Raw genomic sequence first — 14,784 nt, forward strand, 5'->3', positions numbered from 1 at the left:
GTGAATATGACCGACTGACCATCTGGTACTAAACTTCTTCCAAGTTAAATGTGGGTTGACAGCAAACTTAGCCTGTTAAAAAAGGACAAGGCTAACACACTTCTATATTTTTTATCATCAACAGAACCCATGAAAAGACCAAAACCAACAATGCATTAGTTTGTCTCTCAATACTTTCTTTCTCTGATGCCACAACCATTCTGCTGCAGTGCATCTTTCTTCAGGACCATCAAATTACTTCAATTAGGTTGGCAGGGCGACACGTAAAGCAACCCATTGGTTCTAATACACTACATTATTTGATTCCAAACTTGAACAGTATCATCCCCCTTAGTAGCACCGGTGTGGATGCAATCATCCACCGACACTGTTCAAAATAATTACCACATAAAGCAAGACAACATGACTACCCCAATTGCTCAGTAATTGCATTGCAGGACATATCCTGGCCAGGCATCATTCTGCAAATGATATCCACTGAAATTGCTCCTCTCACACTTACAGTATATCTCAAAAGTGAGTACACCCTTTAGATTTTTGCAAATATTCTGTTATATCCTTTCAGGGGATAACATTATCCTACTGAAACTTTGAAATAACTTAAAGTAGTCAGTGTGCTGCTTGAATAACAGTATAGATTTATTGTCCTTTGAAAATTACTCAGTACACAGCTGTTAATGTCTAAACAGCTGGCAACAAAAGTGAGTACACCCCATAGTGAACATGTCTAAATTGTGCCCAAAGTGTCAATATTTTGTGTGACCACCATTGTTATCTAGCACTGCTTTAACCCTCCTGGGCATGGAATTCACCAGAGCTGCACAGGTTGCTTCTGGAATCTTCTTCCACTCCTCCACGACGACATCACGGAGCGCACGGATGTTGGACACCTTGCACTCCTCCACCTTCCTCTTGAGGATGCCCCACATGTGCTCAATTGGGTTTAGGTCTGGAGACATACTTGGCCAGTCCATCACCTTAACCTTCAGCTTCTTCAGCAAGGCCGTTGTCATCTTGGAGGTGTGTTTAGGGTCATTATCATGTTGGAAAACTGCCCTACGGCCCAGTTTCCGAAGAGAGGGGATCATGCTCTGCTGCAGGATGTCACAGTATATATTGGAATTCATGTGTCCCTCAATGAAATGCAGCTCCCCAGTGCCGGCAGCACTCATGCAGCCCCAGACCATGATGCTGCCACCACCATGCTTGACTGTAGGCAAAACACATTTGTCTTGGTACTCCTCACCAGGGTGCCGCCACACACGCCGGACACCATCTGACCCAAACAGGTTTATTTTGGTCTCATCAGACCACAGGACATGGTTCCAGTAACTCATGTTCTTGGATTCATTGTCTTCAGCAAACTGTTTGCGGGCTTTCTTATGCATCGGTTTCAGAAGGGGCTTCTGTCTGGGGCGACGGCCATACAAACCGATTTGATGCAGTGTGCGGCGTATGGTCTGGGCACCGACAGGCTGACATCCCACTTCTGCAACCTCTGCAGCAATGCTGGAAGCACTCGCACGTCTATTTTTGGAAACCAACCTCTGGATATGACGCTGAGCACGTGGACTCAACTTCTTTGGTCGACCCTGGCGAGGCCTGTTCCGAGTGGAACCTGTCCTGGAAAACCGCTGTATGATCTTAGCCACTGTGCTGCAACTCATTTTCATGGTGTTGGCAATCTTCTTATAGCCAAGGCCATCTTTGTGAAGCGCAATAATCCTTTTTTTCAGCCGCTCAGAGAGTTCCTTGCCATGAGGTGCCATGTTGTCCAGCATTCAGAGAGAATTATGCCCAAAACACCAAATTTAACAGCCCTGCTTATCATTTACACCTGAATCCTTGTAACACTAACGAGTCACATGTCACCAGGGCGGGAAAACAACATCATTGGGCACAATTAGGACATGTTCACTATGGGGTGTACTCACTTTTGTTGCCAGCTGTTTAGACATTAACAGCTGTGTACTGAGTAATTTTCAAAGGACAATAAATCTATACTGTTATTCAAGCAGCACACTGACTACTTTAAGTTATATCAAAGTTTCAGTAGGATAATGTTATCCCCTGAAAGGATATAACAGAATATTTGCAAAAATCTAAAGGGTTGTACTCACTTTTGAGATATACTGTAGTTGTTTTGCTCAGCTTAACACTTCCAAGAAGAAGACATCAGAAATCATATAAGCTAGGCCCCATACCTACTTTTACTTTAAACCTGTTTTGTTTTAAAAGGCATTTTAGTAATTGTATATTGTCTTATTGTAGGTATGGTATTGAAACTTTTATTTCTCACGTAACAAAACAGTTTAAAACCAAAACTGATTTTCAGTCTTGACTGAATGGATCATAAAGTTTAACTTGAAATAAATGTAAGACCTTCTGGCAGAAAATGGATGTTGAAGGGAACAGAGTTAATATTCATAAAGAGAAAAGATCTACAGATAGAAGCCAGTTCTGCTGGAGAGGAAGTAATACATTACATTACAGTAACTGCTCATCATAGCACCTATTGTCCTCCCACCTCGTACAAAACCCAAGCTTGGATAATGCGGAAGCTCTCGTCCTCTATCGAGTTTGCTAATGTAGGGGATTTCACAAAACCAGAAATGTTGTCGTCTATGCCAATACCAGTGAAATTCCACAAGTCAATAGTAACAGTAAAAATCTAAATAATAAATCCTGTGTACATCAACATAAACTCCTCTATTACCTTTTGCATACTGATTTTGTTAGGAAGTTAAACAAATCATAATCTCCTCTCTAATATATACATTTTATATTGCTGTGAAAACATATCCTTTAAACATCTGTATTTATTCAAGTTTCTCACCAAAACCTACATTTTACAACACTACATTTGAACACCTCACGATAATGTTAAAATGTATCTTCAGCCAATATTGCAACATTTTTATTGAATGCAACATAATGCAACTCTATGGAAGATCCATTCACCGGCTGCTAACGTGAACTAGCTTCCCTCTTGCCGATTTCAACACAGATTTGTTATTCACAATGAAGCATTGTCAGGGGGGGAAAAAAGGGTGTGTCCCCTGGATGTGTCCATAGTGAGTTTACTGCATCCTAAACACATTACAATTGAGCCCTGAATATTGGCATTGATTTGGTACCAAAGCATGGGGTCTTGTGACATCCTTACTGCTGAACAAATGAAAGTATTTGAAGTAATGTTCAACTGGAAAAGTAAATGACTTAAGTGAAACTGCATTGAAGCAGAGATCAGCACAACTCACTCTAATCTTCTTCAAATGAACCATGTGCGACTGAATAACTTATTTGTTGTTATTTTTACTTATGGATTCATGAAATGCCAATACAAGTGTCCAGAGGAGAGATGTGAGCTGTGTATGCTTATTTGTATGCAGAAGATAACGCGTTGTGCTGCCCAGGGATCTTGTAAATGTCATGAAAATTAACTTAAAACTATACGCTTTCCAATTCCGATTACCAGTATAATCACGAGTTTCAGCTTCCACCCAATTGGTACAAGGCCTAACCCAAGTATCCATGTACTGTGACAGAACCAGCACATCCATTATTACAATCTAGGCCTATCATATGCAATTACCATTAGCCAAGTAATGACAGATGAATGCTGATTGATAGGTTTTGGATTCCAATTATTTGTGTCTTTTGTGCCGTAGTGAATACTATATTCGAACATCAGCATGTAGCCTTGCAACTGCTCCTGCCGCTGCCCTGCACCATCTGCTTGGTACTGTAATAATAACAGCATCTGATAGAAATGCACAACAGTAACATGCCTTGCTGTCTCAACTGTGCAGAGGACTCTCTAATCAGCCTGCACAGAGACAGGAAGAAAGAAAAGAGTGAGCCTATCCAGCCCGACCCAATATGGTTAGCTTTAGTGACATTTATTTGGCAATATGGCTATGTAGTCCTGATGCAGTGTTAATAGGTTTTTCCTCAATTAGTGAACTAGACTAAATAAGTTTAGTGCTGAATGACTTATGAGAACATCTCTGGTAAAGACAAGATTAAAAGTGGTGCTTTTGCATCATACTTTGTGGAGAAACTCAGATATGTCAATTAAATCAATTAATCGATCATTCGACAGAATCATATTACCTAATACAATAACATCTCAGGGTGCAAACCTGGTGGGTTCATGAAGCTTAGTCAAAACAAATAAGGCAAGTGGGGTTGTTAAACAGGGTGATTGAGAGACCAAAGATATTCAGAGGATGCTGGGCTGAGAAGATGAGGTTGGGAGAAGAAATTCTCATAGGAGGGGGAAATGGGAGATAGATTGTGTGGAATCGGCATGTTGTATTTTTCACTGAAAAGGGTCAATGTTTCACAACTACTGTTGCTACTGGTAAACAGGGAGACCATGGCAGCCGAGGGGAATCTGTCAAGTTAACAGCACTGTTGCTGCTGGATTGTGACTTAAATCCATGCTGCCCAGAGGAGGCTTATAGGGCTCTATGGTATCCCTGCACTGCCATGCTGCCTAACCCTAGACAACCCAATTCTACCCAACTCTATCACACACGCACGCACCACACACACACACACACACGCAGCACTGAGGATACCCATGACAACAGACTGAAGATCTAGTTACCATTTTCTTTGTGCATGAATCACTAATGAGGACATAAATACTGACTACAGATCAATATCTATGAGTAATCCTGATGTGTTCATGAATATTAACAGCAGGTTTATACATCTCATTCTTTTTTCATCTGGTAAAGACATGTAAACTGTAAAATTGCATTTGTGTCGATATTAATCATTGGTTAATTTTCTTGGTATGGGACAAGGTGGCCATAGGTCTCCTAAAATGATTAAGTATGATTTAAAGCATAATTTGGTCACTCACTTTACTGATGGGTTTTGTGGCAGTGTGGTGCTCTGATAATCCTTTAATATAAAAAGGGATTGAGACAACAGATTTAGCAAATTCCCCAAAAAATAATATAACCCTTCCTTCCATCCATCCATCATTTTTTGCTTAGCATGCTGCCATTGTTAATTTGACCTACTTAAGTGGCAAAGTAATCCAGACTTCATTTTTTCCCAACCAGCATCTCCCAGGTCATGTGGGATGTGTAATCCTGCTAGCATGTTCTGGGTCTGCCTGGGATCTTTTCCCAAGAGCAAAAGCCTGGACTTTCTCCATATGGAGGTGTGTAGGACCCATCCTGATCAGATTCCCAAAGAATGAGCCCAGAAATACTAAGTGGAAAAACTAATTAAAAGCAGCTTGAATTCGTGATCTCATTCTTTCAGTCACTACCCAGAGCTCATGACCACAGGTGAGAGATCAACTAGTAAATCCAGAGCTTTGTCTTCAGGCTTAGCTCGCTCTATCGTTAAGTACAACAACCACATGACTGGGAATTCGGTACCAATTTGTCGGTCGATCTAAGGCTCCATCTTACCCTCACTCATGACAAAAGATCCCAATTTAGTTGTACTTCCTCATCTGAGCCAGCAGCTTGCTCCATAGCTAAAGAGGGCAATGTAGCAGAGTGGCATGGCATTAGACCTGGAATTGCTGACTCATCTCCACCGTTTCATTGTCTGATGCAAAGCAGGCCATTTCACACCAGAGGTCAGAGTCTGATTAAGCCAACGGTGCTACATTATCAGCAAAATGTGGCAATGCAATCCTGAGATGGCCAAACTGGAAACGCTTTACACCTCAGTTGTGCCTTTAGAGTCTACCATAAAAATCATTAGGGCAAAACATTGTTTTCTGGAAATATATTTGACTTATTGCTGTAGATACATGCACAGCTCTCATTCTGGCAAGCGAGTACTGCATCAGTGGCGCCGGCATCTCGTATAACTTGTCCTCCGCTACACGACTCTCTGCAAGACATGGTCATAAGCCATTTCAAAGTACAAAGAACATAAATTGATGGGCAAGCTCTATGACCCCTCCAGTATTCTTCCAAGATTAAAGAGATTTAAGAGGTTCCATGACCAGGGCGGAAACTCTAATGCTCCTCCTCAATCTGAGGTTCATCATTCACTTGGAGCATCCTTTCCAGTACCCTTACATAAGACCTCTTGGAGAGGCTGAACAGTGTGATGCACCAAGAGCTGGAGCACATCTCTCTCCCTCCCCCACTCCCTTTTCAGAAGTACAAACCACCACTCATTGACTCATCTTATTTCAATCATTTATTTTTCTTAACTTCACAAAAGCCTAAGTAAATCTGTATTCCTCTAAAGATATCCTAGAATTGCTGAACAATGAAATGAGAAAACATTTAAAACATGGAGCTTGGCTGCATCCATTAGAGGAGAAACTTACTGTGCCACCAACGATCCTGCCCAAGGGGTACCAAGCCCTTTCATCAAACCAGTTGAGGAACTCGTAGAAGCCATTTGTGGTGAGATGGTGCGTTGATCTGTAATTGAACCTGAAGAAAAAGAAGAAAAGGGCTGGCTGAGTATAAGGAAACATAAAACACAAAGAAAATAAACATCCATTTCCATTTATAGACCATATTTTGCCAAAATGTTATAGCCATCGACAGACCAAAAACACTTAGCTCTAGGGAAGAAAAGGCTTTTTCATTTCCCGATTTTCTGAAGGCGGTCTGAATGGGTAAGCTGCAGAGACTTTGCCTTGTTAAAATAGGGAAGATAAAGCCTCCATTCACCATGTGCGTCTTTGTGCTTATGCCAACAACTCTCGGGTCAGGTTAAAGAAAATGGAGAGTAAGGGCGCTCACACGTACTGTGGCATTTTTTTTTTTTTTAAGAAGCCTGCTTATTGCACCAATAATTCTAACTGCAACCACTGGCATGTGCTGAGGTGACAAAGGAATAAAATGGGTTTGTTTGGTGTTGGAACAGAGAAATAACAAAAAAATAACCCTGAGAATAAATATAAGGAATATCCCAGCAAACAGGCCTTGATTCACATTGTAGCTGTGGTAAGTCGAGGGGGTTGGTACACTGTCAAGCAGCAGAACGAAAAGAGCTGACACTGTTGAGAAGACTGCTGCCAAAGAGAACGAAAGCAAGTGTTCTGAACATCTTCAGAGGCACCTTCTTCGCGGCACAGCTTGTTAATGTGTGCTGCTTTATAATATGTTCAGAGGCCCATAAACCTCATGTAAGACAATTCATGCATAGAAAACCTCCAGCAAGGCAGAGTAGTTTGCTAAAGGACAATTACCTTTTCTGGCGATGTCTAATCGAGATGTATACCAGAGAGGACAGGAGATCATCTGGCATGACTAATCAGCTCCATTATGCACAAGAGATGTTCTTTGACTCAGACTATGTCAAGTATAAAAATATATTCAGCCAACAAACATAGCAAGGTTACAGTGAGTAGCCTGAACTGCTACACAACAATGTAAATACATGTTTATGTGAGATTTAGTTTTTACAACTTTAATTTTTGTGTTCATTGTACCTTCACTCCAACTGCTTCCCCCCCCCAAGACCAAACATGCATGTGTGGCTTTTGTGCTGCAGTAATATAATGCTGAGGAGCCTTAAAATGCTGATGTTTTGAATTTGCATCCATGTACATCTTCAAGTACCAGATATTTTATTTATCCACATGCAATACTTTCATGAAAAGATTTGAAATCGGTAAAATAAATTATTGGATCTGCACCTGAATCTAGATCTGTGCCAAAATGTTATTAATTGTTCCGTTGGCCTATAGTGATTACAATTTCACTGAAATCACTCACACACTCACACACACACACACTCACACACACACACACACACACTTAAAGCCCCTCTTCCTGTTGCATGCTGCCCAAATTAGTTTGCAACTGTGTTTATGTAATATTTTTAATATTAATGTTTTACTAAGCAGTCAAGTTCAACACATTTGTCAGGTTGCACGGAAAACCAACACATGTCCATGATATTTTGATGTTCTATTGATTGAGTGACTTTTCAAATTCTCCATGACGGCAGTTTCTCATTACTCTTACATTACTAGTCAATGGGAGAAAAGTGGTTGGAATTTAGATGTACAATATTCTCAATCAGTTGGATGAAAACTATCTTTTTGTATAGAAACTTTCACCTTAAAATTTGACCATTTAAGATTTAGCCTTGTCCATCACAATTTAGTACTTCCATCCTTAAAAGCTAATTTCACTACACACAATTTGCAGTGGCCAACGAAACTGCTCTTTCAGATCAGATGATAGTCTAGACAATACTTTAGTTTTTCCATTCTGAGAGTCTATTTCCTTAAATACTGAGGTGTGTAAAGAAAAATAATGTTACAAAGTGCAAAGGCAGCCAGGTGAGAGAGAGTTCTACCACGGTTAGACTTTGAATACAGGTGGAACTGGCTGACCACTTTTACCTGTTCTGCAGCTGTCAAATCAGTGAGGCAGAAACAAAACCAATTCAAAGAAAGCATTGTAAAAGACAACTTTGAATGCTGTCAAGCCATAGCCACAAAACCCATTTTCCAATGATCTCATGGACAGCCGAGCGCAGTGCTTTATCCCTGCCCTTGTAACTTCGATGGGGCAGGTAATGTAGTTCTTCCAGGCACATTAGCAATTTAATGCATAGCTGCCAATATGGTTTCAGGCCACAGAGCCTGATGGTTAGGGATTCCACCTCAAACCACCAGCTAATGAGCAACACACTTTTAATATCATAAAATAATTAATTAGATTGATAACTAGGAAGATGAAGAGGAAAAAATGGCCACGATATCAACCCCTCAGATAATATCTCAAAGCAAAAATGAAAATTATGAGTGGCATAGTGTGCACTTTAGATCACTCGGGGGCCTCTGCAGGCATCATAATTCATTTTAAATCAAGGTCAGTTTCACTGATTACCAGTTTCCTGTTGAGACAGGACCATCATCATCAGCATGACTAAGTGGGCTCCATTGCTGTTTATAAGCCAGTAATGCCCAATTCAGCATTGCCTACATAATCAGATGCATCATTGCCTTTTCCCCACTGGTTCACGTTATGGTGAATGTCTAAATTGACTTTGGTTCCAGGGGTGTAATCCCCACCTTGACTGAATGGATAAAATGTAAATAAGAGTCTGCTTGGGGACTCAGAAGGCAAGTGAGCACATACAACATAAGCTTCACACAACAATACACCCATTGCGCATGTTTGAGCAATGCAGCGGTGTTGCCGTTTCTTTTTAAAGGCAGCAGTCTTGAAAGATTAGGAGAAGGAGCAGAACACATGATACCTTTTCAAAGGGTTTGTGATAAAAGAAGGGAGTCCTTGATAGATCAAGTATGGAACTTAAAAGCACAATATCAGGTACAAGACGTAATTAAGGTAAGGCAGATGCTAAGAGTACATTAAAAATATATATATATATATATATATATATATATAAATAAAATGGGAATTTCTCTTGGAAAGGAGAGTTGACACAAGTTAGAACAAATTCAAAGGTAAGAAAGACAGCGGGAGAAACCAAACTACAACTGAGTTTTACCATATGGTGGCTGTTAATGAGGCAGTTGAGTACAGGGCTAGTATATAGGAGGACGGATCCTCACTTGGACAGCGCATGAACCAGCAAACTCTAGTTAAAGAACAGTTTTATGAACCAATAGACCTCCCTGAAACCCCATATGTAAATATAGTCCTCTGATTAGGTTCCTAGAGAAGCCCTGTATTCACTGTTTTACAATAACTTGAATAAGATTACAACTATCTGCACCCTACAGAATTTGACCTTTTAATAATCTTGCGGTAGGATTTTCTGGTTGGATTACCTGAAAATTGAATGATATTTAGTTTTTAGTCACACTGCACACTGCCCTATCCTGCCTCAAAACTAACACCTCCATGCCGGTGGAAAGTGTCACATAGTTTAAATGGTGCCGAGTGTCCTGCATGCCTGCAATCATCTGACAAGATGAGGCATCCTGGCATATCATCTAGCGGCTGTATCACTTTAAATCGAAGGGTGGTGTGTGCCTGTGTGTGTTCCTGCTTGTTCAATGACCCAGTAAGGTAATTGCATTCTGCGGATGTGTGATGGCAATATTGTGCACATGGTACAAGACATCACTTAGTAAATCTGAAATTAAATATGGGCTGTAATTACTAGCCTGACAGCTTATGCAGTAGGTTCAATGAGGCACTGTCTCAGATGATGTAGGGTTGTTTATAGAAACCGGAGCAGCAAAAACACATGAACAGTATCATTGGGAGATAAATACCAAACACGCAGCTAATTATTCTGCAATTTCCAAAAATCATAAACAGGCAAAATAAATGTTTTATTCTAATTTCAATGTGTGAACACTTGCTGACACTGCAGGGAACATTCTTCCAATTGAATCTTGAGTAGAGAGCTCAACTTTTGAGATAAAGAGGTCCAGGAAGAGCCATTTAATCCTAATGCTTTTGGAAATACCTCCAACCAAAATACTTTTCCATATTAAACACTCTCCTGCATGATTGAAACATAGTAAAAAAGGTTTTAATTTATTTTGTTCTTTAGAAACATCAGCGGCTGTATTTACCGTTAATTATTTTGGTTACAATAATTGGCAATGAGTTTCTCATAGTCAACAGACCATCCCAAGGTCAGCAAATAGTGGTTGTAGAGGCAAAGACTACAATGCAAACAGCATGCCAATTTGAAAAAAGAAAACTGATAGACAAAAAAAGAAGGTACTCTTCCTAACCTTTCGAGAAAACCACACAGACATATCAACATTGGAATTTTAATTAAATTACTGGACTGATTAAATACGCATTTGCATCAGTGATTAGTGTTAGATTGATACGAAAAAGCACCCCTCTAATCTAAGCTTTTCTGAATGAACCAGCTGGCAAGGGTAACACAAGCAGATGGTTTCTGTTTTTGTGCCTTGGTGGGGTGTAAGATCATCATGTCAATATGCAAAGAGCCAAACTACTGCCTGTTGGAACCAATGAATGAACATTTTTAAAATGACAATGCATCTTGAAGTAAAGAGGCATAATGGCATTAATATTGACTTGCCAAGGGAAATAATTTCAATACACATTACTGTGCCCCAGCTTTAACTGGGAATACCCAATAGACACAAACAGCTATAAACTAGCATTATTTATTTGCCCCCCCTCCCCCCCGCACAAAAAAAAAAAGAGAAAAGAAAGGCTATTATGAGAAGAGTTATTCAATTCTGAAATGGGGCACAGCCAGATAAAGACTGGTCTTTGCCAAGGTGCTTTTCTGTGAATGTGTCAATGCTGTGTAAAAGCAACTGCGGGAAGAAACTTTGGGTTTGAAATTTGTTCAGTTTTGGAACGTGCTTCTTTATGTTTAAAATACTCAATCGGAGTTATTCGTAGGCAATTAGCCAATGAGCTCTACATTTTCCTGACACCAGATTTAAAGAGAGCAGAGTCACTGCTATTGACGTCCTAATTATCTTTTCACAGACACACAGGCTCTTATTCACACCTGTGTGAGAACAGCTTGGCAATACTCATCACAATGACAGACTTATAATGCCCTGTGGGTCTACTAGAACAATCGATCTTGAATTAGGCTATTTTCTTAGCAAAGCTAGACAAGATGCTTATACAAGCTATAAGCAGACAAGGAGAGCCACTGAATAATTAATTATCCAAACAGGGCCAATAATGCTCAGTGAATATGCATGCTGTAGTCATAGCCCTAAAAAAGAATAAGCCTAAAGCAAGAATGCAAAACATTGTCTATCTGCGGTGACTCAGTGCACATGGCCGGACAGGACTGGTGAAGTTGCAAAAATATCTAATAAAGCCATGTTAGTTATAAATATGAAACATTTGTTGGCTAGACATTAAATGTGCTTGCTTTTCTTTCTTGGACTATTATAAAATTAGGTTCCTTTTGGCTGCTCACTTTTGATTTAGTACACCCATAATTGTATGTCTACAGAACACAGCCAAACCCTGTTCGAAAAAAAATGGGAGAGTTTAGATACCGACTAGGGAAGCTCCACTGGAAACGGCACGATAGTGGTTATTCAGTAGCAAATGACAAAACTTTAAAACAAATGTGTACAAAACTTGGGAGAAAGAGAAAATGGGGAGTATTTAATCTTCTTGCATTAGGTGGAGGCCTGCTGCTGCTAGTGAAGGGCACAGGGCAGTGAAGGTCTATAAAGAATTGTCAAGGTACACAGAACCGTTTCACACTCCACAGCCAATAGATACGTGATCTTAACAAAGCAGTCGCTCAGTGTGATCCCATGATGGGAAGATGAAGAACAATGTTCCAGGTTATCTGAGTCCAATGAGGCAAACTAAGATGGTCTTAAAACAAGAACATTTCTACTTCCTATATAGGAATGACACTTAAGTAAGATTTGAGAAATAGCCTAGTTTCACTGTTCCGAGTGCATCCTTGCCTGAGGGAACACACCACATTGTCTACCTATTGCAGAAATAACACATTTAAGATTACCGTCACAGTGAAAACATAAATGTAATACACAATAGCAGAATGTAGGATCAAATTTAGTGTTGCGTTAGTGATGCAATGAGAGATGTGAATTCAGATAGGAAAGAACACTGCAGCAGGTGGGACAATGTCAATGTACAATACAAAAGAAAAACTTGTTTTTGTGCCTATATTTTCTGTCCCTACCCGTATATATAAATGAAGGTGGAAGAAACATAATACAATACACCACAAACTCATTTCTGAGAATGTGTCACCTCCTCCGTTTCTACAAAAAATTGAACGTGCAAAGTATGATTTTTTCCATTCAGTAAGTAAAAGAGCACGGAGGGAGAGTGTTACGGTTTTGGTTTTAAAAAGCACCCTAAAAATAGGCCGTTAAAACAAAGGGAACAAACTGAGATTGAGGGTCAGCCATAGTAGACAGGGCTCTGGAAATTATCAGCACATGCAAAAACTGTAAGCAGATGCAGTGTTTCCCCTAGGTTTACTGCTTTGGAGGGGCGCTCACCGTGCGACGGTAGGTGTGTGCGCACGTGTGTGTGCGCACGTGTGTGTGTGTGTGCTGCGAAGCCCCGCCCTTCGCAAAACGGAGCGAAGGAGAGAATGTGAATGTGCAAATTAGAGGGTACAAACTGAAATGTGCACATAAATTAGATCAATAGCATAAGTGTTTAGTTTATTTAATAAAAGAGCACCTGTCAATGTGAAAAATGAGTTGTGAATTAAAAAATATATATTTTTTAAAATTCGAGAAAGAATTTCAGGCAGGGCGCTGGGCTCCGTTGGCGGGGCGCAGCGCCCTGACAAGACAATGGTTGGGGAAACACTGCAGATGTGCAGGGAATCTATCAATGACAAAACCATTAGGCCACTGTGCTTTTTGTGTTCAATAACACTATTCAGAGTTGGTCATGTGGCATATAATTAACCAACTGGAGCTAGGTTAGTATTGATTAGTAATTACAGAAGATAGATGAGAAATCTGAACCACAACAAGTATTGGTTAAACACCACAGCAATTACTGTGCAGAATGCATTGTTAGGCACGATGGGGGTATGAGTATAACCAGATGAGGCAGCCTCCCTTACACCCATATTAAGTTGATAGGTGTGTAAAATGAAAATTACAACTTCGCTGAAAGAAAAGGTTTGACTAATGTTACCTTGATCCGTCTTTAATTAGCTCCTATCATACACTTAAACGTCCACTGTATGATTGAAGAAATATCGCCGAATGTCAGCAAACTGATCATCTTTTAAAAGATTAAGCTCCTCTTGGGCTGTGTGGGCTGTAATACTATGAATTCCCCACAAAGCTTAGCTTCCCATCTCCCAAGAATGTCCCTGACCGAACCTAGACAGGACATGCAATTTGGACAAAGCCGTTGTTACATAAGCAAAGCTTTCGCACATGAATCCCCCCCAACGGATGGTCAAAAATAAATTATACACTTACCTACAGCAATGCATTCTCCTGCTAATTTACTAAACGTATTTGGGTCATCTTTTTATTCCCCTCAGTAAAAGGCAAGATTCAGCAGAAGGATGCTGTGGACGGTACTATTTGCAAAGAGTGACTAAAATCATTCCACAACAACTGATATTATAGCCTAAACTAGCTTTTAGCATACAATCAAGCAGACATTACAGTAGTAACTCCAAAAAACTAAATATCAGCTGTTTACTAACTTATATAACTGATGAGTTGGTGCATTTCATTTGCAGCGTTTCAACATTTCACAGGGTCTAAGAAATCTGGGCTCTGAATAATCCTGTCTGATGAATATATTTGGTTGACAATTAATGAGTGGACTTCAATTGTAACAGATGTTTCTGTGGCAGTCTCTGCACATTACATGGATGCCAGATGAAAAATTAGACGTGTGGCTCTTAGTACTGGAGATTAGGAGCATGCACAAAGATGTGTGTCACTATATGCAATTTGGACACAGTGGGTGGCTACAACATTAAGAGATCAATGTTATATAGCTTTCACCACATATGCAATGGCATATAATGGTTCACACTGTAAATGCCATTAAACCCATAATCATTCTGTCTAAAAATGGACTGATGTTGAAAGCTATTCAAACAATGCAAGTCCACAGCCCTTCACTTTACTCAATAGTCAATAGTGAATGCCTACCACTGAGAGACCAAACAGAAGCAGCGCAGTGTTAAACCTGTGGAAAAAACATACGCTTGTTCCACACATGCAGGGGAGAAACGGAGACAATTTTTCAGTAGTCTGAGCCCTTTCAAAATAGAGTTACCTGATGATTTTCACTGTTGAATTCATTTATGGTTTACAATTAAATTTCTGCAGGCATAAGCGGTATTCCAGGTCTCTCA

At 40.1% G+C, this 14,784-nt stretch overlaps 1 protein-coding gene across 1 annotated transcript in view; it reads right to left on the reverse strand.

Annotated features, from left to right (window-relative positions):
- Window positions 1–14,784, reverse strand: part of LOC115015451 (dolichyl-diphosphooligosaccharide--protein glycosyltransferase subunit STT3B-like) — a 72,862-nt gene that overhangs the window by 36,668 nt on the left and 21,410 nt on the right. Inside the window, exon 3 of the mRNA XM_029442785.1 lies at window positions 6,320–6,428. Within this exon, the coding sequence (XP_029298645.1) occupies window positions 6,320–6,428 (109 nt within the window). The remainder of the gene's footprint in view (window positions 1–6,319; window positions 6,429–14,784) is intronic.

The sequence above is a fragment of the Cottoperca gobio genome, chromosome 11 (assembly GCF_900634415.1).
Source record: "Cottoperca gobio chromosome 11, fCotGob3.1, whole genome shotgun sequence".
In the NCBI taxonomy this organism is placed as follows: domain Eukaryota; kingdom Metazoa; phylum Chordata; class Actinopteri; order Perciformes; family Bovichtidae; genus Cottoperca; species Cottoperca gobio.